Source organism: Argiope bruennichi, chromosome 8 (genome assembly GCF_947563725.1).
Source record: "Argiope bruennichi chromosome 8, qqArgBrue1.1, whole genome shotgun sequence".
NCBI classification, from domain to species: Eukaryota; Metazoa; Arthropoda; class Arachnida; order Araneae; family Araneidae; genus Argiope; species Argiope bruennichi.
The window spans coordinates 126,105,283-126,128,950 of NC_079158.1; the positions used below are offsets into that span (position 1 = coordinate 126,105,283).

General features: G+C 25.7%; 1 protein-coding gene across 1 annotated transcript; it reads left to right on the top strand.

Moving 5' to 3' along the window:
• The first annotated feature begins 1,616 nt into the window (after positions 1–1,616).
• Positions 1,617–23,017, top strand: LOC129981798 (GPI-anchor transamidase-like). The gene is made up of 9 exons (XM_056092814.1): positions 1,617–1,797; positions 1,917–2,074; positions 5,068–5,203; positions 7,401–7,512; positions 9,337–9,433; positions 12,221–12,338; positions 18,258–18,368; positions 22,382–22,557; positions 22,723–23,017. The coding sequence occupies exons 1-9, from the start codon at positions 1,720–1,722 to the stop codon at positions 22,778–22,780; spliced, it is 1,044 nt and encodes a 347-aa protein (XP_055948789.1). The 5' UTR covers positions 1,617–1,719; the 3' UTR covers positions 22,781–23,017.
• The last annotated feature ends 651 nt before the right edge of the window (positions 23,018–23,668 follow it).

Sequence of the window (23,668 nt, forward strand, 5' to 3'; positions counted from 1 at the left end):
TTTAATTTTTAAACAGCATTTAGAATTTTTTTATAATATTGCTTTTTACATTTTAATGTCATTTTCAGTTGCTCACACTTTTAAGATTTTCTTTTAAATTTATTATTTTTGATAAAAAAAATTACTTCATGCATTTCAGCACTTAAATAAAAGCAAGATTTAAAAAACTTTTTCAGTTTTTCAATGCACTTTATAAATAATACCATATAACCTTGTATTCAATATTTTTCTCAAATATACTGCCAAAAACTGTTTTTAATACGAAATAAAAATTTAACAATCACTGAAATAATCTATTCTTATAATAAAAAAGAATCTGCTTGTATTTGATAGTACTCTACAGGACTGGCACTTTGATTTAGAATATGGGAACAGAGCGAGCTACCAAATTCGATACAGACATACTTTGGAGGTGGGAATGTAAACACCTCCTCTTCTAAACTATATCTGAGCGATTTTTTAAATTTAAATTTTAACTAATTAGAAATTAAGCGATATTTCGCCATTTTCTTTCAGCAATACGCAAAAAATAGTATGGCACAAAACCAATTTTCATATAAATTTATAATCACTTTTCATTATTTCATATGACTTTTAATCGCAAGATTTTCTTCCATTGTTGAATAAAAAGAAAGATTATGTTTAATGTCTGAGAAATGAGAAAATCAAATTACTGTATCATGGAAATTAGAAGATAGATTAAGCAGATAGTTATGTTTTTAATAGCACTATGATTGCTCGGAACATGAGTCCGTTAGAATCATTCATGCACACAATGAACAGAACATATATAAGGTTATTACAATAACCCGACTTTGATGTCTGTCACAATTCAATCCTAAAAATTATTTGAAGAGTAAGCATCAAATAATTTTTAGGATTGAAATGCATTAGAATTGAAATTATTTTTAGGATTGATTATGCGTAAGGAATTTGAAATTAAACATAACCAATATTTCCAATGAATTAGCTGATCGTTAAAGGCAGTTATAAATAAAATAGAAAGATTGTGTAATGAAATAAAATATAACAAGGAATTATTAATATAAACTTACAATATGTGCTTTTTGCTTGTTTCATAGCAAATTCATTTATAATATCATTACAGTTGATTTTTTTGACTATTTAGGAAACACTAAACGCTAAAGGATGCTAGTCATTTTTGAGAAAAGTTAGATCACAAACAATTTCTTTTATCATTTTCAATCGTGACAAAGGCTTTTCTATAGACGCGACAATATTATGTCACAAATTTAATTTCCAAGGCAATTGAAAAATTTAGATGCATTTAAAATAAATTTTGTAATACTCTAATTCTGAAAGGCAAAAATTTGACAGCAGATTTTAATTCCTTTAAAAGAATCAGTATTGTTTTACTATGTACATATCTTTGTAACTTTTGAGAAGACATATTACAGTTACTTTCGAGTTTGATCTTGATTGAATCAAAGAAAATTATCAATTTTTATAATCAAGTTATGAAGTAAATACTCCAAGCGTTTATTCTCCATTATGAAGAACCTTTCATTATGTTTTGTTTAGTTTATTGCATTTACCAATTCAATGCTGTAGTGCGACATTCATTCAATAAAGAAAGAGGTGTGGAAGAAACTACTTCAACTTGTATATAAAAACATCATGGCAGCATACATGTTGCATGTAAACAATGGACACTTTCCATTTTTTGTATATAATTGAACTTAAAAACGACTTTTAATCATGAAGTTTTCTCAGTACACTTACAGAGTTGCAGTTGTATTTACATTTCTACATTTAGTGTTGATATACTTAGCAACTGTAAGAACTTATTTCTGACACATCATGAATTCATCACATTTTATAATTTGCTGTTGAAATGATGTTTCACTTAATTTTGGTGTCTTGAAATTATCTGCAGTGTTTCATTTTATTTTCAGGCTTCTCATGATGAAGAAATCGGCGACTTTTTTCAAAGTGGTCATACCAATAATTGGGCAGTTTTGGTTTGCACTTCAAGATTCTGGTTTAACTACCGGCATGTTGCAAATGTGTTATCTATTTACCGCAGTGTTAAACGTCTTGGAATACCAGATAGGTATATTATTGAATGAGTCTAATGAAAAGCATAATCTGTGTTAGTAGATGTTGTTTTGTATTGTAAGAAATATTAGTATTAAGTACTTATCTTGTACGTTTGTAAGAAAAAAATCATTAATACTTTTTATATATAAAATGAAATCAAAGAAATTGATTTTTTATCATAATTTATTTCACTCTTCATTGATCAATAACTTAAATAGTTTTTATTGCTTTTTTAATTGCATTATTTTTTAACACAGGAAGTTACATCAATATATTTTTATATATTCATAACTGCAGAAGGCATTTTCAGTCTCTTTTAATTAAAAAAGTATACATTTGATTTTTTAAATCTATCATTTTTATATGTGAAAATAATACATTCATTTTTCCTGATTTAAATATATTTAAATAACAATTTTTTTCCATTTAAGTTTTATTGATTCAAAATTTTTGTCTTCCAATTCCAAACTCAGGTTTATTAAAAATTTCATAAGATACAAATGGAATTTCAATTTGAAAAATATTTAGGAGGTAGGGTTAATGGCCGACTGGATTTGAAAATATTGTTTGTTAGGATACATCAAAACACAACTGGTAACAATTTTATCATTTGATATTCTCTCCCCATCACTCTCAATTCTTCCTTTGTGGATCACAGTATTTGGATTCTGAAGTATTCACAGTATTTGGATTCTGAAGTATTCACAGTATTTGGATTCTTTCTGCTGAAGCATTTCTGACTTCAGCAGAAATATGATGTTGTGAGCTCTGATATGAGCTGTGAAAGGAGAATCATGTGATCATGGTCCTGAATGGGTTAAGATTGCTTTGTATTAAGTTACTATATAGCATTTCTATTATTTTGTATTTATATTATTATTTTGATGATTCATAATCGAATTGAAAATAAAATGTAAAATGTCATTCAGTTTTCAATGTTTCTAAAAGGAACCTCTTACTGATAAGGGTTTACAATTCAAAATATAGAAATATTTCGTATCTAGTCCACTATATATATAAAAATAACTATACTTCCACTTTATAAAAAAACTGAAAAATTCAACCGAACAATGATATATCTTTATATAATATTTACATTTAAGAAAAACGAATGAAAAAATATAAAATTGCAGGAGGATGAAATAATGAATAAAGTAAAAGAAAGAGAATCTGCTATTTATGCATCATTGAAAATGTTTATTGTCAATATTATCAATATGAATATGCTATGAAATCTTGAAAATGGGTTTCAAACTTTAAAATCAAGGTAGGTCTTTTTTTTTTTTTTTTCATAACATATTTATTAATTTTAATATTAGACATATTTTAGGTATAAAAGAGAAAATTAGAAAATTCATTCAAGTCTACATGACGAAATTGTTTACTAATCCATTTGATAAAAGAATAAATGGCTGGCATTTCTCAATATATAATCTTATTTGGTAGTAAATTTGGTAAAATTAAATATCAAACATAATCTCTATTAGCTCATTTCCAGCATGAATATTGACTTGGTAAGGTTAAAAAGATGGTTAAAATGGATTCAAAATTTATTATTTTTGATGTTTGCATCTTAAAACAAAATACAATTTGATTTTTTTTTATTACTGTTTAGATGAAAGAAACTATTTATGAGATTTTTATATTTATTCCATTCTCCAAAATCTCTCTTGCAAAGGAAAAAAGATGGCTTTGAAAATAGAATAAAATGAGTTCAAATTGCATAAGTAAATTAGGAATAAATAATATTATTAAAGATACACAACATATTCTTTAAAATATTACATAAGCTAGATTTTTTGATTTTTAAATATTTGCTTCATCTGATTTATGCTGAAAAATAATGTTTGTATCAAAATTTTCTATTTTTTGCAACACCGAAATGTATACACTACTAATTTTTATCTATATGTATTTGGAAACTTTTTGTGAACTTTCTTTATTATTGTCATCAATTTGTTGCAGAACAACTGTATCTGAAATTTAAGTCAAAATACTGTAGAGTCCCCCCCCCCCTTCTTTCTTTTAGTTATGCTTTGGTATGTAAGTATTTAAGAAAACAAAAACAAAGCAAAAACAGTGACATATTTTTCCTTTGGTTTCCTTTTTGAAAGTTTTTTTTTAAAAAAAAAAAGTAGAAATATGTATGTCCCTTTTTTAATACAAGGACATTTGCCATGCAAGATATTAAAAAAAATGTCCATGAAATTAGATAGAAATGATTTTATTAAATATTGTATCTCCACTTATACCCTAAAATTGAAACTGAACGAAGCAATTATTTCTTCTTTTCTACGCTAATGTATCTGTGTTCAAGTAATAATAACCATAATCATAAATCTAAGAAAAGACAAGAAAATATTAGTTTTCCCTTTTTCATAAGTATGCTTTTTACCATCATATTATATGATTTTTTAAAATAAAAATCTAAGTACTCAGATAGTCCTAACATTTTCTCAGAACTTAAAATAAAGTTATTTGCTATTTTACCTTTTTAATTTGGAAAAGCCATAGTAGGGTAGGAAGTCTACAATTTGCCAGAGCATCTCATCCCCTGATCTTTCTCTTCTACACACACGTCTTGGGAAGAGCTCATTGCTATGAAACACATTGGCAATCAATTTAGTTAACATTTGGTTATAATGCAATGTGTTGTTTCTTGATGAATTCAATTTTATATTTTATAAACATTAAACTATAAACATATTTTTTTTCTGTCCATTTTTTTAAAATTTCATTTAAGTAGTTTTTATACTTTATGACATTTCATTTGTTACCTATATGAAAAGCAAAAATAACTGCTCTTGCCTATTATCTTTTATTGAGCAGTTATATTTTTAATCATTATAATTGTCATCTATTATATTTTTAGAAAAATGTTTTTTTTTTTTTTGTAAAAAGTTTTATGAATTTTATTGTTAATGAATGATTTTATTTACTTTACCATTTGTAAACTTATGTTTTTTTAAAAAAACTCAGTTCTAACTTTAAAAATTGTTTTTTCAGTCATATAATTCTGATGCTTGCTGACGATATGGCATGTAATCCTCGTAATCCTAAAGCAGCAACAGTTTTTAACAATGCTCATCATCACATTAATGTGTATGGTGATGATGTAGAAGTAGATTATAGAGGTTATGATGTAAGTCTTGTGTATCTTTTTTACTGCTTTTGATAATAAAGTATTTGTAATAATTAGAGAAAGAAATTCGTTGTTTTGTTTTGTTTTTGAAAAACATATTTATATGATAAATATTTTCTCTCTCTCTCTCTCTTTTTTTTTTTTTCTGTTCAATTTCCCTGTTTTACAGCATTTTGGCAAAACCAATGTGTATTGTAGTAATTAATTTAATCTAAAAATTTTGTTAACAGTCTCTTTCTTAATACTTGAACAAGCCTCAATTTCTTTTAAATCCCTTTATTGTGAAATGATGAAAAATTTTTTCATCCAAGTCTAAAACTTTTTGATTATTATTTTGGTTTTTCTGAAAAACATGTGGGTCCCTAGTTTATGTCAATTTTCTTGCTGTGAATTATAAACAAATGAATTAACATTGTTCAATGTATAGATACTTCGCAAACTGGGATGGTTATGCATATCATATCATATGCATTTACTTTAAAACTCTTTTAATTTTAATTAAAAAATTTTGATGTATATTTTTTATAATTCTCACTTACTAATTTTTTAAATAAAACATTTATTTCATTAATGAATGTTAAATTGAAGGAATACTTGTGCATGAAAAATTTTCAATTTAAGATAAGTTTTTATATTTAATAATTTTTATTTTGATATATGTACCATTTTGCTTAACAAATTGTATATATTTTGAGACTTCTCTGATGATCCAAGTTATTAAAATTCTGTGCAGACGCAGAGAGGACAAGCTGAATCACTGTAATATTAATTTGCTATTATATCATTCATCATTAGATCTTTTTTATTTGACTGTATTTAACATCATAAACACATTTGTTATGATGTTTTATTTATTGTTATGATAAATATCATCAAGTAAAAATAAATTTCAATAATCAATCTTATTATTTATTTTTGTTAATATCTCTTTTTCTTAACTAATTCAAAGACTTCAGTAATGAATGCTATCTGTAGATAGGATTTTTTAAAAACTTATTTCTAAGTTAAAACACTCAGTTCACACAGATTTTAAAATTATGTAGATCGATTTAACTTTAAAAAAAATTAAAACTTCATAAATATTGTTGTAAGTTGTTAATTAAATGCTACATTTCTGAAACTATATAATATCCTAATATATTCTCATTTGCTCTCTTTATTGCATTCTACCTTCCTTCTTGGTTCTTATTGTGATGAAGGAAAAGTGTTAAGGAATTCATTGACTATTTCTTTAAAGCATATTTTACACACATATATTCATGTTTATAAACTGCCTTTGTTATTTTGTGTAGAAATTTCATTGAATATTTAACTTCAACAATCCAACAAAAGATTAAATCATTAGATTAGGGTAAGGTCTTTTTACTCTGATTTACTAATAACTTTTATATTTGGATACTATTTCATTCTTAAATTAATTAGGTAGATTGAATATGTTGCAATTCAATTAATTAGTGGTAATGAAAGTTAACTTTTATTTGCATTTTTTTTCTTAATTATATAGGAGGAAAAAAAGCTATAGAAATGTATGAATTTATCTATATTAATAAATATTTTACATTTCTATTGCTTTTTTCATCCTTCTCCCTAAAATGGCCTAGTTATGAAGCTCCAACTATCAAATGGAAATGTTGAATATTTGAAAAAAATTCAAATTGTCAGAACTAATTCTTTTTAGCAGTTTCAATAACACAGGACACATTTCGTTGCATGGTTACTCCAGTTTTTCAAAAAGAAAAAGAAAAAAAAAAGTAAATAAATTAAAAAAAATTCTTTTAATGGGATGAAAGATATTCTTATTAATATATTTAATCTTAATTTAAAATTAAAAAATTTTTTTTTTCATAATGATCTGTAAGATTGTATTCTATGATACCAAAATATAAAATTGATTCGTTTGAAAACTGGGTCATTCTTTTGTAATTGCTCTTTATAGAATTGAGTGTTAATATAAATTTACAATATTTTTTCATGTATGTTTCTGGATACTTTTTTATTCTGAAGTCTGATAATATGGATGTAAAAATATTTTACAATATATAATCAACATCAATTAACATCAAATAATAAAAATATAAGAATGCATTTCTAAAATGCACTATTTTATATTTTATTTCTATGATGAGTTGTAGAAAGTTGGTTAGGTTATTGTGTATAAAATAACCTTATAGTCAATTTAGAAAAACTTTTGTTTCAGGTTACTGTTGAAAACTTCATTAGACTCCTGACTGGCCGACTTGCTCCAAGTACACCCAGATCCAAACGTCTTTTGTCTGATGAACATAGTAACATTCTGATCTATATGACTGGTTAGATTATGTTTTTATCCATTGCAGCATTAAGAACTATAATACTTTGTACATAAACTGAATAAAATTGATATGTACATACAAGGGTGTATGAATACATGTGATTTTGAAATGATAAAACAAGAAAAATTCACTAGATTGAATTTTAACAAATTTGGAGAAAAATACTTAAAAAAAACTATTTATTGAACTAAATTTATCATTTAGTAAAATTTAAAGAGGAGATACTAAATGGTCACAATATTATAGCAGAATTGTATTAGTGAATTAGTAAAGTGCAATTTTCTATCACCTCCTCCTACAAATCTGCTTGAAAAAAAAACTACAAAAACTTTGTGCATAGTCAATTAAATGTACTTTTTGCAGCATGAATGCAAAGATATAAATATATAAGAATATTAAAATCTTTATCATTTTTCCATGCTTTGAATTGTTTCTGAATAATTTTTCTTTAAATTTATAAAAATGAATATCATATTTACCATTTATCATATGGCTAAAAGAATAATATATTAGATTTCCTATTTTTGAATAGAGTGGCAAAGATGTATATTAAAAACACTTTCCATTTTTTTTAGAATAGTTATACAAAATAATAATAATAATAATAATGTGGGAGTTGTGTTAGAGCTTTTTAAGAAACTAGGTATGATGATAATTGTCTCTTTTCATTCATTTATGGCTTATCTATAAAACAAATGTGTCATAAAGGAGAAAATCAAAATGTATTTATTTTGGAAAATATTTTTGGCATTAAATGTAATCTCGAAAATATTGACAGTTATTTGTACTTAAAATAAAAATTGCTCTCTCCAATGAAAATAAATAAAAATAGGAAATGGATTAATTATCATGAAATAAAATAAAAGAAGACATCAAAAGATTCTAAAGAATGTTTAATTATTATTTAAAATTTCATTCTCATACATTCTTTGAATTTAAAAGTATAAGTTACAGAATTAAAATTAAAAGGTATATGTAGTGTCACATGAAATTATTTATGTTATATCAATGTATTCAATTAGTTTTACTGTTACTAAGAATTAATATGTTTTATTTAATATTTTGTATAATCTGTTTAAATATTTTTTAAAAGGCTCCTATAAAATGTTGCATTAACAACCTTTATGATGCTGTATCTATAAAACTAAATATGGTAGAAAAGCTGGATAATTTTATGTCATATCTCCGCAGAAGATGCAATGAACTTTTAATATTATCATGAGGAACATGTTAGAGGTAAAATATAAGTATGAATTTGTCACTTTTGCAAGGTAAAAATGATGAGGGAGATGAGAAGTTTTTACCACGTCTGGGCTGGATTTATTCTTGCCATGGTCAGGGGAGAAAAAAAAAAAAAAAAACAATCATTATTCTCCTGGTACTATTTACTTTTACTATACTACACCATCTCTTTTGCAACAAAGTTTTTTTTATTTACTCTTGAGTGTTTTACCTTTAATCTAATTTTAACATTTAACTGATATGCTATTGGATAATTTTAATGTCTTTTCAGATTTATTTTACACTGTTTTCTGTATCCATTTTGCATATCCAAACTAACATCTCTATTTATTTCTTGCACCTGTTTTTTTTTATTTGATTAATTTTAATGAAAGTCAAAGCTTTTGATTAATAAATTCAAGTAATTTATTATAGAGTTATTATGTCGCAATTCTTTATTTCATCTTGTAATAAGCATTTTGAATATTCTTTAATATAATGAAATGATACAAAAACAAAGTTCATAACTATGTTTTTTTTTTCTTTTTCTGAATGGAATTATGCACCTTCAAGTGACCACATCCTGTATTCTTTTTTTAGGGCATGGAGGTGAAGGTTTCTTGAAATTTCAAGACTCAGAAGAAATTACTAATGTAGAATTAGCTGATGCCTTTGAGCAAATGTGGCAAAAGAGGAGGTGAATTTTGTTCTTTGATTCTTTAATATGTTACATTTATATATCACATCATTGAAATTATATAATCATTTTAATTCAATGTATTACTAATCATTTATTACTAATCATAAAATGAATAATTATATTTTTATATCTAATATATTAATTATAAAAATTCCAAATAACAAACTACAATACTGAAAACACATGTGAATTGAAACAAACAAACAAACAAAACCCCCTGTTGTTTGGTTTTATGAAATATTCAATGCTAGATTTAGGCTTGATGAGCTCCTAAGCTATTTGAGATACAGCGCACTTCATTAGTTCATTTTGCATTATGATACTTGTTGGACAATTTTTTAAGACTGCCATTCTGTAAGAATTTTAAGATCAACTATACCTTTATATATGTACTTTATGCATACATCCAATACTAGATATTGTAATAGGATTACAGAAAACATGTACCTGAATAGAAATTCATTCTTTATTTATACTTATTCATTTACACATGTTTATAGGGTTGCCTATTCTTCTTTTTACTATGTATGAGATGCAAAAGAGATAAAGGAGAAGGATCTACAGAGAAATTAAGAAATATCACAAGTTAATTAGGACTTGAGGGAAATGTTAATGAATTAGATGTACAAATGTTTTCATCAGATCATGCATATAAAGGGAGGGAAATGTTGAAATAGCTTCTGTTATTATTTTTTAAAAATCTCATCTGGCTGTATATATAAATAAGTCCATAAGTTCAAGATTTATGATAAAAGAGAAAAGGTAATTGTTAGCTCCTAAAATTAACTGCAACATATAGGAACAGATTGCAAACATTATTTGCATGCTATTGCAGCAGTGAGCAAATCATTGCTAAAATTTGCAGAGGCTGATAATTTTTTTAATGGTCTTAATTAAGAAGACAACCAGAGAACAGAAATCATAATTTTCTACTGCCTCTTCATGTTCTTTTAGCCTTGGCATTACTTAACCCAGTAGGTCATCAATAGGTTATAGCATGTATATCATCAATAAAAAGAAGGTTGCATTTTTATAATCTCAATTATTTTTCTAAGGAAACTTGTATAAAAGACTTCTGGCCAAGGAAATTTGAAAATATTTTCTGGTTCAAACTAGAATACGGATGTCATACCTTTGTCACAAACTATTTGATATAATTTTCATATCATCAGTAGAGTTATAAATCTAATCTATTATCTATCCTCAATCAAATTCACCAAAATCATGATAACTCACCTTGTTAATTTAAGGATCGTGTCTGCTATTAAATATTTACTCATCCTGCTGTTGGAGAAATATTTTATACACATTTCTTTAATCTTCTGCAATCTATATTCTTGTTGCCGTTTTTTTTTACCCACTTCTGTTATGCCTTTTTTTATTGCCATACTAAATCTGCCTTAGTGTGTTCCCATGCCTGCCTCTCAATGGTAACATGGAATAGGGAACTGTTATAACAACAGTGCTACTGAACAGTGTTTGATATTCCTTATAGAAAATTATAGCTATTACCATTAAAAGATATTATCAGAAGCATCTAAAATTTGCATTTGTTGCAAATGTTACAGGATACGAAATTTGTAAGCATCTTGCTTCTGCTCGGTACATATTTTGATTACAGATGCATGATATAAACATGTTTACTTAATATATTGGCAATGCAGGACTATCCTTGAAATCAGGGGGGTGCACTGGCGCCTTACAAAAAAAAGACAGGATAATTTTGATATTTTGCTGGACAGTGGGCATTATGAGACCCTTCTATAATAAGCTGATCAGTTTAGTTTAGTTTCACATATCAAACATAATCAACATATTAATGATTTGTTTTTAATTATTTTTAATTTTGTGTGCAGTTCTTATTTGTGTACTATGATTCATGACTACATTCAAATTTATAAATAAATATATTTAAACAAACAGTATTTATACTTATGTAAAAGCTAATTAAATGTAATCTATACTTTTCAAAGTACTTTGGGTTTACTATACTTAGGTTAACAAAATACTTTAGGTTTATACTTTACAAAGCGTTTATATTGTCTTCATATTTTATTATTCATAGAATTTATAAATTTTCTAGAATTATTTATGTAGCAAATAGGTTATTAACATTTTTTAATTAATCTCTTTATGACTCCCTCCCCCATCCAATTGTAGGTATATGCTTAGTCAGAAATCTGCTATTAGAAATATTTTACAAGAAATACAAGAATTAATGAGAATTATGACAGAAAAAGATATGATTGTAACTTGTTTAATTATTTTATGCTGTAAATCTTAAAAAAACTACAACAACAACATTTTATATCCTTTTTTTTTCCCTTACGCAGTTTTTTATATACTTCAGATAATCTTTCTTTCTTATATTATATTAAGAAAGAAATGTGTATTTCTTATATTATTTTATTCTAATCTTTCTTTTATTATATTAAGTAAAAAAACATTGTAATGTGTTATAAAGATATAATATGTATTTGTTATTTGCTGCTCTTTAAACATATTCAGCACTTCATTACACATCTTTGCAACTGCTAACTGGCTATTTTATCATTATCATTTTTATTTATTTGAAAAAATCTCAATTAATTATTTGCTTCCTTTTTGTAGATTAAAAAAACATTAATTAGAAATATATAACTGATAATAGCAATAAAATTTATTTAAAGTGATAATAATAATAAAACTTCGTAATTATATTTTTTCAACTACATTGTAAATATTTAAAATTATATATATATATATATATATATATATATATTGAATAAATTTTTTTTTCTCTAGATATCGTAATATATTTTTCATGATTGATACTTGCCAAGCAGAATCCATGTTCTTGAAGTTTTATTCACCTAATATATTGGCTGTGGCAAGCAGTAAGATTGGAGAAGACTCTCTTTCTGTAAGTGAATTAATTTATGAATTAAATTGACTGAATATTTATTAATACTGTTTTGTATTGATAGTTTGGTTTGGTATTTTCATATTTCTGTTAAATTACACAGGGGTGTTTGTGCTCCGGGGAAACCCCGGAATTCCGGGGATTTTGAACTTCGATACCCGGAAATTCCGGGGATCGTCGTTCAAAAGGAAGTAAGAATAATAATGAATAATTTATTTTGATCTGGGTAATTTTGTTTGCTTTGAAAGCAGAAAACGCAAGGTCAGTGTGTGTGGTGAAAACTTTTCCTTTCTTTCTCCAAAGGCAGTGATAATGCGTGAAAAGGGGGAAAAAACTTCTTTTTTGTTCTTTCCTTATTGCGAGTTATGACTCATTCCCCCGGTTCTCGGACATTCTCTTCTGGATTCTTTTCGGCAAGTAGGCGCGGCAGAAAAAAAAGGGAGAGACTTCGTTCGACCAGATGTGCGATAACGTGACTCTGGGTTCAAAGGTCTTATCTCTCCTGGCGTGGCGCCAATAAGTAGAGAAGGGGGATTTTTCGCCGTATTAGCTATTTGTCATTGATCGCTTCGCAACTTTTTTTTCTCCGCTGTGTAAAATTTTCGTTTCATTTATTGATGCACGTGTAAATTTTTCGTTTCGCTTATTGAAATATTTTTTTATTTATGTACGCAAGAGAATTTCACTTTGAAATTTCAGCATATGAAACAGAAATTACACCTTAAAAATTCATATCTAATTAGTTTTACAGCATTAGATCCAGAGCTAAGAGGTAAAACCAGTACAATATTAGCTTTTGAAAAATTATCATCTTTTATGTCCCATATTTTTAGTGATAATGAAAAGTCAAAAGTAGAAGCTGAAATAAGGTTATACCAGAGTGATATTGATATCACCAAAGAAATGCTCTACACATCTGATGAAAGTGGAAATCAAGTCAAGTGTACAATTGATAAATATTGGTCTAAAGTTTTTAATTTAAAAGATGATTTCACAAATGATTATAAGTATCCTACATTGGCTAAATTGGTCAAAGCCTGCCTTAGCTGCTTCCATGGCCCATTAGTGGAAAGTGCATTCAACTTAATGGATACACTTGTCACTGACTATAGAACCTCTCTTAAGATTGATTCCCTAGATGCAGTGCAGACTATTAAATATGATTTAATGGCTTCTAAAGAAACCTCATGTGAAAAATATGGCTCAAAAAATCCAATGACTGATCCAATTCACAAAGATCTCTTACTGAATATGAACAGAAGTTGGAAAACATATCAAGAGGACTTAAAAACATGTATTTCAGATGAGTCACCTATAAAAGTCTCTGAAAAACCTTCTACATTAGCAGAAAAGCAAACTGCTTCTACCTCTGCATGTGCTGTTCTCGAGGAAATTTCTTCAACTGTAAATGAGGAAAATAAAAGTCAACCTTCCTGCAATTATGAAGTTCACCACAAAAGAAAGACAAGCCCACAAACATCAGAAAATAAAAAAAAAGCAGCAGAAATTAGATAAATTTTTTTTAAAAGAATTAATTCAGGTAATTTAAAATATTTGCATAAAATGTAGTAATTTATATGTTTGAAAATTTATGGTTATTAATTTTGCAAAAAAAGTAATTCATTGAACTTTTATAATTAGGTCATTCAATACTTCATAATTGTAATTTTTCATTTCTCTCCCCCCCCCCTTCTCGAAACTCCAAAATGCCGGTAGTAAGTCCGTAAAAGTTTCAGGGGATTTTTTGGGGTCCCACAAACACCCCTGATTACATTTTATTATTACAATTCAGAAAATGCTATAAACTTCTCATACTTTGCTAAATTCTGTAAGCACATACATGTTTTCTAACAGCTTTTTTTTTTTTCCTTTTTTTCTTGTGGTTTTAAAATTATATTTTTATTTAAATGAGAATGTTGCAAAATGTATATAAATTTTGTTGTATAAATGTTTTATAAATTTTATCAATTATGAGATTATTTTAATATTTATTTATTCAGGATAATTTCATAAGGTAAAGAATTTTCTGTAATTAAATTTATTTTAAGATGTTATGTCAGCGGTTCTTAACCTATGGGTCGCGACCCAAAATTGGGTCGCAAAGCATATTTCTTGGGTCGTGCTGAGTCGAACCAAAAAAGTTAATAATACACCAAATTTCAGACATTTTAGAAATGGCGACTTGAATAAATATCAACAATCGAAAATGAATGTGATTAACAAGATCAAAAAATATCAGCTGATTAAAAAGCGAGAGCAAAAAAAGTACGTGTGATGATAATAACGGTGAGAACTAAATTGGAGCAAAGCTGGCGAGGGCGTACAAGAGAAGCGCGCCAAATATTTGATCTTGGAGACCGGTTCTACAAAGTGGAATTCATTATGTCAATCTTTTGGTTTTATTCGTTCGCTTTATTTACAAAATATTTAACAGGTAAGCACTTCTAACTTGAGAATAATTTTAAATACATGCTGATAAAAAAAAACGATATCTGTAATTTATGATATAATTTGATAAATTTCAGCACATTTTAGTTGTTTTAAAGTCAAAATGGATGGGGAACTCTTTCCCAGCGCGGAGCATCACATTTTCTTCCTTTTACAATAATGCCAAGTTGGGGTGAACAGAGTATAGGAGGTGTTGGTAATACGCACGCCATTGCTTTGCTTGCGCGCAGACTCAGTAAGCTCTCTGTCAAAAACTCGTTTCTAAATTGTAATTGTAAAGAATTGTAAAAAAATTGTAATCACCCTAATAATGGCAAAACGTGAATACAAGGAAGCATTTTTAGAATTAGGTTTTACTTGCATTTATGATCAAGGAGTGAACAAGCTGCAATGCGTGTTGTGCAGTGAAATATTAAGTAATGAATCGATGAAACCGAACAAACTTAAAAGACATTTTGATGCAAAACATAAAAATTTTTCCTTTGAGGGAAAAGATCGTACTTTTTTCGAAAGAAAAGAAGCCCATTTAAAAAGACAGCGTTTGGATGCACCAAGTAGTAGTGGTTTTATAAATTCTGCCAAACAAGCTACACTTGCTTCTTTTCATGTGGCTTGGCATATTGCAAGACAATTTGGGTCGGGGCTTTAAAAGGTTAAGAACCACTGTGTTATGTTGTCTTGTGAACAAATGTATTTTTTTTATATTTTAAGTAAAACTATTTTTGATTCATTTGTGAAAATTCATTTTTCAGTGTTTTTAAACTAATTACTATCAATATATACTTTTATTATTGTATTTTATTTGAATTGATGAGTATAACATAATAAATTTGCCTTTTTTATTCATCTTATTATACTAATTGTATGCGTCTTTACTATTTTTTTAACTAAAACTAGAAGGGAAGGAGAGTTTCAAAGAAATTTGTTGCAAAATAATATGCTTTTTTAAGTTTATATAATTTATGTTCACATTTTTGTTATTTTTTAATTATATTAATGAGAAAAAACCCATAATAAGATAGCAAAACTGAGTCATATTTGGAAACATTTGAATTATTGCTATCTCTTCAAATCAAAATTATAGTGAAGATGAGATATTTTTTAGTTCTAAGGCTAATAATAATAATGTTTATGGTTTAGATAACAGAAAGATAGTTTTTAACTGGGTATTATAAATATTATAGTCACTTATATTTATTTGAATAGATAAATATAAGTAAAATAAATATACTTTTATTGAAAAAAATTTGTCATTCATTCTGTTTTGCTTAATTTTACTCATTTTTCCAGTTTTATTTATTCATTATTTATAAACCTGAAAGTAGAGTACTTCAAAGAAATTTGTCACCAAATAGTATTTTCTTAAAATTACTCAAATTTTTGTTTTTACTACTTGAAGTTTAAGTTTTCTCCGCTGCATTTAAAGTAATGTATTTAAATGAGTAACATTTATACAATTTTAAAATATCCCCTCAATTTAATAATATAACATGTTTTCAATTCTTAGTATAAAAAAGTATTAACATAGCATAATAACAATACTTAATAATAACATATTAATAATATTTTTATACATTATCTTATTTTTGTGTCTTAGATTATAAAATTATTGCAGCACGAGTAAAAGATACAGTAATATATAATATAATTTGCAATAAAAAAAATGATAAAAAAAAATTGCAATCTATTTAAATAAGAATGCTTACTTGGTTTTTAGTAATGAATCATAAAAATATGGTACACATATTTTAAGGGTAAAAAATAGCTCCTTTAATTCATATGTAAAAATTAATTTTAAAAGCAAACCTGAAAAAAATGTAGGCATTTTTTAAAAAAAATATTTAATGCTTATGTGTTTAAAGAACATTTCTACTTTGAATACTATTTCTCATTATCTTCCACCACAATAATTCTGTATCCTTCCCTAAAGCAATTTTCTAAATATATAGAGAACCAAAATAGTTTTGTTTCTCAATATATTTAAAAAATTTTCTAAACCATTTTTTACTTGAACCATTTTGCTTTGTAATTAAAAAAAAAAAAGTATGTTTAAGCAAATGTGAACTAAATATATAGCTGTAATGGAAAGTTTTTTTCCACTTTCATAAACATGTATTCACTTATTAGTATAAAATAAAAATTGAAATCTTATTATTAGTAATGTTCCTGTTAATATAGCTATTAATATTCAATTTTTTTAAAAAAAACTGGTAAAACTAAGATCATTTAATCGTCCTGAGCATTTTCAAGAATATTTCTAAAATCTGTAAAGCAGTAAAGAAAGTTTTTATTCATTTCAATTTTTAAAAAAGAATCAACATTGAAATATATATTATGAGGCCAAATCACCTCAAGTTTTTCTATGTCTGCTAGTAATAAAAATGAAAATATATGTGTATTGGCACTCTGCTACTTAACCCCTTTGGTCTAGAATTATCAAATTCGACATATATATAATTGGAAAGTTGTAAATGTACACTTTGAAGCATTTTTTAATTAAAATTAAACAAAATTTTGACATCCTTCACAATGACATTCCAAAATTGTTACAGTACAAAAATGATAATTTTATTACTGAAACAAAACTTAAATTACTTTCATTATTGCTACTAATATTTCTTCTTTGCTTTTTTTGCTATAATGACTAAATGAAGATTTAGCTTATTTTCATGTTGAGTAGGTTTCAGTATAAGGAATGCTTTTAATAAAATGTTTAACATTTTGTGGTACTTATCATTAAACTTTAACTCCAGATTGAAATATTTTTAAAGTTCACTTATGTTTAAGCATTATTGCTCTTTCCTGTGAATGTATAAATTATAAGCAGAAAAGTAGGGATATGTATAGTACATTGAGCAGGATTTATAAGACTTCTAATATATTATTTGTTTGATATTGTTTTAAATAAGTTATAAAATATTGTTATTATTAATATTGAAATTTAAAAATATTTTGCTAAGGAAGCCATACAAACCAAATTATGAAAAACTGATAATTAAAAATTTTAATGCCCTTAATCCCAGTCAACCAACTGGCTGCCAAGAAAGGCTAGTGTAATTATGAAATAGAGAACCCAATTTCTTTGGAAGGAATTTAACTGAATTCAACATTTTGATAATTATTCTTAAATTGTGCTGATAGTTTGTAATTTAATACATTTTTAAGGCTCAGAATAGTTTACAAAAATAAAATTTTGAAAGAATATTTTTGTGATCACAAATTTTTTTTGAATTTGTTGGTCACTTTTGCTTACTTACTATTTTGTAAGGTATTTTGGGTTTATGTTTCAGAGTTTCTTCTTGTGTGTGTCTGTCTAAATATTCATTAATATATTTACTATCATTTCAAACTTAAAATGTTATTTTTATTGTTTCAATATTTTTTCATATTAACTTTTTGACTACTATTTTATTATTTTAATTAAAGATGTGCTTTTCTTTATAATAAATATTTGGCTTTTATTTTTTCTAGCATCATGGAGACCCTACCATTGGGGTTTATGTTATAGATAGATACACATATTATGCTTTAGACTTCCTAGAGAAAGTAAACCAAGGTAGCACTAAAACAATGGGCCAGTTTGTAAGTATAAATATTTTTAAAAAGTGTTAAATTAAAGAGTTATGTGAAGAAATTCATCAATGTGTCTGTTCTAAAATCTGGTGTAATGTCTGTCCCAAGTTTCTTGGCAGAGTTAATCCATTATAATGTTGCATTTAAGTGTTCCGTATTCAAGAGAACTATATCCAAAGATTTCAAAAGTTTTGCAAATATATAAATAATATATAATATGAATTTTATAAGCAATTACATAGACCCTTTTTCATTTTTATCAGTCCTTCCTTATCATTCAAAAATATGATTTTAAATTATTAAAATGTATTGTTGGGTTTTACACAATTTCCTATAATTCTATTAAAAGTTTATATATATATATTTATGTGTAATTTTAAATTTATAAACTCCATTAGTTATGTAAATTTCTTTTAGGAAATTAAATATATATGAAAAAAGTTATTTCACTGGGAGCAGCCATTTTATTTTCCATCTATTTTCAGTTTGCCTTTCTTTGCTCTTCAGTGTTATTTCAATATATATTTGAGTTTCTTGGAGTAACCTCAAGCTGTTTGCAACCATGATTTGTGAACTTAGGCTTTAATTCATTCTTGTAAATATGTAAAAAACGGCTACACTGTCCCCAGCTGAAAAATACCAGTCTTCTCTCTTTCATTTATTACATTATTTGCTGAGAAAGGATTTTCTTTCCTTCTTCCCCCCCCCCCTTTCTGAAATGTGATTAAGATAACTGGGTATCCTTTAAAATTTAGACTAAATTTTAACTGTACTTTATGTTTGTTAATACTTTATAGCTACTGCATACAAAAAAAAAAAGTGAAATGTTTTTAAAATTAGTTTTTTCCCCCCTTTCAAAAATTGTTAAGACTTTTTTTTTTTTTTTTAAGTCTGCGTTTTTAGAATCTCATAATATATTATAAAGTTCGCTTTTTGTTTGCTGATAATATTTATTAGTAGTATTTTAGACACACAAAAATTCACAAATGCACTAATTTTGACTTTAAAATTTAAAAAAATAATAATAATAAGGAAGAAAATTGTTACACATCTTGGAACTGATTCCATACATGTTCCATAAAGCAGAACATCCATAAAAGAATTGTACACTTCTACTTCAATTGTTAAAAAGAATGGGGAATATCAATTTAAAATTTTCGACATATAATAGTGTAGTATAAAGTGTATAGCCAGTAAATTTTACCAATTTTAATGATCCTCTTTTAAACTGCTTGCCTCCAGTAAATTTTACCAATTTTAATGATCCTCTTTTAAACTGCTTGCCTAAAAGGAAAATTGCAGGAAGTTGCAGTAATTAAATATATTTCCATAATGAATTTATATATATATATAAAAAAGACAGTTACAAAATTAGTATTTCATAAATCTTACCAATTATTAAAAAAATTAATTTGTTCTACAGAGCTGATTCTATGCAAAATTCTGCTACTAATATAAATCTGCGATATGCACAAAAATATTTACTCTTTCAAATTTTTATTATTTCTAAAGTGTTGAATCATATACTCCCAAAATGCAAACAAAACCCTAATTTAAATCTTTTATTCATTTTGAGAAGATTTCATATGTAAAATATGTCAAAATTTTAAAAAAATTGTATTATAAACTTTTTTTATATAAATGTCTTTAAGAATATCTAATGAATTCAGTAATAATTGTGTCTTGAAATTCAATATTTACCAGACTCTAAAGAACTAATTAGCTGTGAGTCTGAGTGCATGTAGATTTTTTTATTATTTTTTTTTTATTCTCCTGTCTAACATAAAAAAATTGTTAAATAACTTAATAAAATATACAGTATAGCTCTGGAATAGGTATATTTAGAATGATTCAAATTATCATATGAAATAATTAAAAAATAGATTATTTTGATGAATTTTGTGGTGAAATATCATCTTAATCTAAGAAAAATATTTCCGAGTTGGATTATATCTATATTAATTCTTTAAACATTGTTCTCCTGTAGAATTAAATTAAAGCTTGATTTTAAACCTTGATTTTTCCTTACATTTTTTTAAAGACCTTAAACATTAGTTTTATAGTTTTAAAGTCCTACTTTTTCAAACCTTGTTCTTTTATAATTCATGTTATGAACTTAGGACACTAGACTATACTGCACTTAAATGTTTATGCATATCAGTGTTTAAAAAAACTGCTTTTTTCATCTTTTAAATATTGAACTTAAAAGACATGCACCTCAGACATAATTCAACAATAAATGATTTCGATTGGTATTCTTCTGATATAAGACAGTGGTGCTTTAGATGTAGTTTATATGTGGTATGTGTTAAATCTTCTGGAAAAAATTATGCTTGATTAAAGCATAATCATACATTTTTTTCTGTAATTTTTGAGCTTTATTTTCAAATGATACATTTGCTTAGTTAAAAAAAAAAAATTAGTTTAAAATTGTACCTTTCTTTATTTGCTTATGTTAAAATAATATATTTTAAATATGTATAGAATTTTTTTAATTTGTTTAAAATAATGTGAGATTTTTACTGAATTTCATGGTGAATATATTAAACTATAATAACTTATTCAGGTATGTGTAAATTTTGAAACTGGAGGAATTCTTATTTGATATTCTGGTATTATCAATCAATATATATTTTAGCCTTTTGATCTTTCTGATGTATATTAGTATCATTTTCCCTGCTGATTGTTATATTCCTCTCTGCTTTCTGCTGCATTCAATATTGAATTTTTTAAATGAGTTTTCCTTAGATATTTGATATATTTTATATGACCAAATCTGTAAATATGCATAAATGCATTATATGATGGATTAGAAATCTAATAAAAAAATAGAAATGTTATCAGAGATTTGTGAAATTTAATGTTTAGATCCATTTCCTTTTATGATTTAATACAAGGCATGTTTTTAGTAATTTCATGTATAAATATTGCTAAGTAGTAGCTCATGAGGAACATGGAAAAAAAAAAAAATCTCAAGAGAATATAGAAAAAGTAAATTTTTTAAAAATTGCTTGACTGAATATTCCAACATTTTTAATTGTATTTCAGAAAATTATTGATGCATTTTTTTTTCCAATGTGTCACTACTGGCCAAATAAAATGGATAATTTATATTGAATTATAGGCTTTTGAGGCTTTTTCAAGATAAAAGCATAAAATGAAACTCTAAAATAAGTATTGAGAAAAGCTGAAAACAAATTAAAAAAAACAAACAAACAGATTAGAAAGGGGAGGGGGTGGGGTGGCTTCAGCTGGTTCCGCACTAAATGAGAGATATGAAAAGCTAAATCCAAAGGAAGAAGGAGTTACTTTTTTGCCTCCCTACATATGATTTAACTATGATCAGTGAACAAATTTGATGCTTTCCAGAATTTTTGATTTTCTACACATCCTATATCTCTTATTTTTTATTAGTTTTCTATATTATTTTCTTTATTTATTTTATTGATTACCAAGTGAAAATATAAATAATAGAGTGAATAATAAGTAAATAAGATTAAAAATGGAGATACAAGTTCGTTAAAGAATTTCAGAAAATATTGCAGCCTAGATGGACAACTGAGTATTTCTAATTGTAGCAGTATGTTCTTCAAATCTTGCAATACCATAGCACGTAATGTGATTTTTTTCCATCGCTTAGCTTAATTTGAAATGATTATGCTGTTTTTTATAATTAGAAATAGTTAAAAGTAAAGCTGGTGGAAAACAAAACCCCAAATATTTATCATGAGAAATGATTAATTTCATCACGACTAGTGCTTTTGCATTTTTCGATACTTTATTAGGTGACGACACTTTACCATTGATACTAAGCATTCATAGACATAAAATTAAGAAAGCATTCTGTTTTGCATTTTGATATATATAAACTGATAAATTAATTGTGAACTTTTTGAATATGTGTTTTAAATAAAAGTTTGATTATCAAATGTATTCTATTTGTATTTCATTTAAATACTATGTTCTTATAATTTTTTTTGAAATCAACCTTTAATAATTGTATAAATGCAATTCTACCATAGCTTCAAGTGTGTCCAAAACGCGTATGCATATCAACAGTAACCTCTAGGAAGGATCTTTTCCCTGCAAAACCTGAGCAAGTATTGTTGACCGATTTCTTTGGAAGTGTCAGGAATGTTGAATTGACAAGGAACACCATACATCTGCCACCAATTTCAAATGAAACTAGTGTTGATGAGTATGGATTTTTTTTTTCTTAATCTTGAAAACAAAATTATTTAATCAGGCTTAAGATTCTCTTCTTTAAAAATAGAAATATATTTGAGAGATAATTTGTTTACATGATATTTTACTATAAAAATAATAGAAATAACATTTATTGAATGTTAATTCTTTTTTATAGGACTGTTATTTCCATGGTACCTAATTGGATATATGCAGACCAATTTCCTCTTTATTAATATACATGTATATTTTACTTACAATGTTGAACTTATTTATTTGTACTTTTCCCTTCTCCTCTTCTGTATGATATTTTATCCTTGAAAAAGTGTCCTTTTTGAAAATTGTAAGAAAAAAATGTAATCTGTTAAGAATTAAGGAAATAACTATTAATTTATTATATGTTTTAAGTTTGTAATAAGTTATCATTTGTACAAATATGCATTATATCATTAAAGCAGATTATTAAAATTTAATGTTTTAGTTTTCATTTTGTGTTTTTGTAAAAGTTTGAAATATTTTGATATGAGATTTGTGATATAGATATCAAAAATTAAAATAAATTACATATTTGTATCTTTTCTTTTAAATAGAAAATTCCTATCTGAAAAAAATTTTTCTATAAAAAAATTATCTCAGTTTAATTATTTGAAAAATATATTTTAAATTAAAAAGAAGAAATATTGCTGTAATCATGAATGTAAAATATATAAAAAATAATTTCTATACTGTGAATTAAAAGCTTATAGAAAAAAATGTACATGTAAAAAATTTAATAACTGATAAAGAAAAAATCTTAAGCGAGTTGTTTAAATCATATTTGTCAAATAACACAATTATAATTAATTAAGATAGATATTGATAACTGAGTTTAAATATTGTTATTAAGAAACATTTATGATTTTTGCAATGAAATGTACCTTTATTATTAAACTTAAAATCATTAAATAAATATATTGATAAATTTTTATTTAAATATCAAAGGGAGATTACATATATTGCATAACTTTTAGATTGAAATTATCTTAAATTACTGAACCATTATTTTCCCTTCTCCATAAATGTTTTAATTTTTTTTTATTATTTATTAATATTTGATAAAATTAAACATTCCATTGTTATAATAC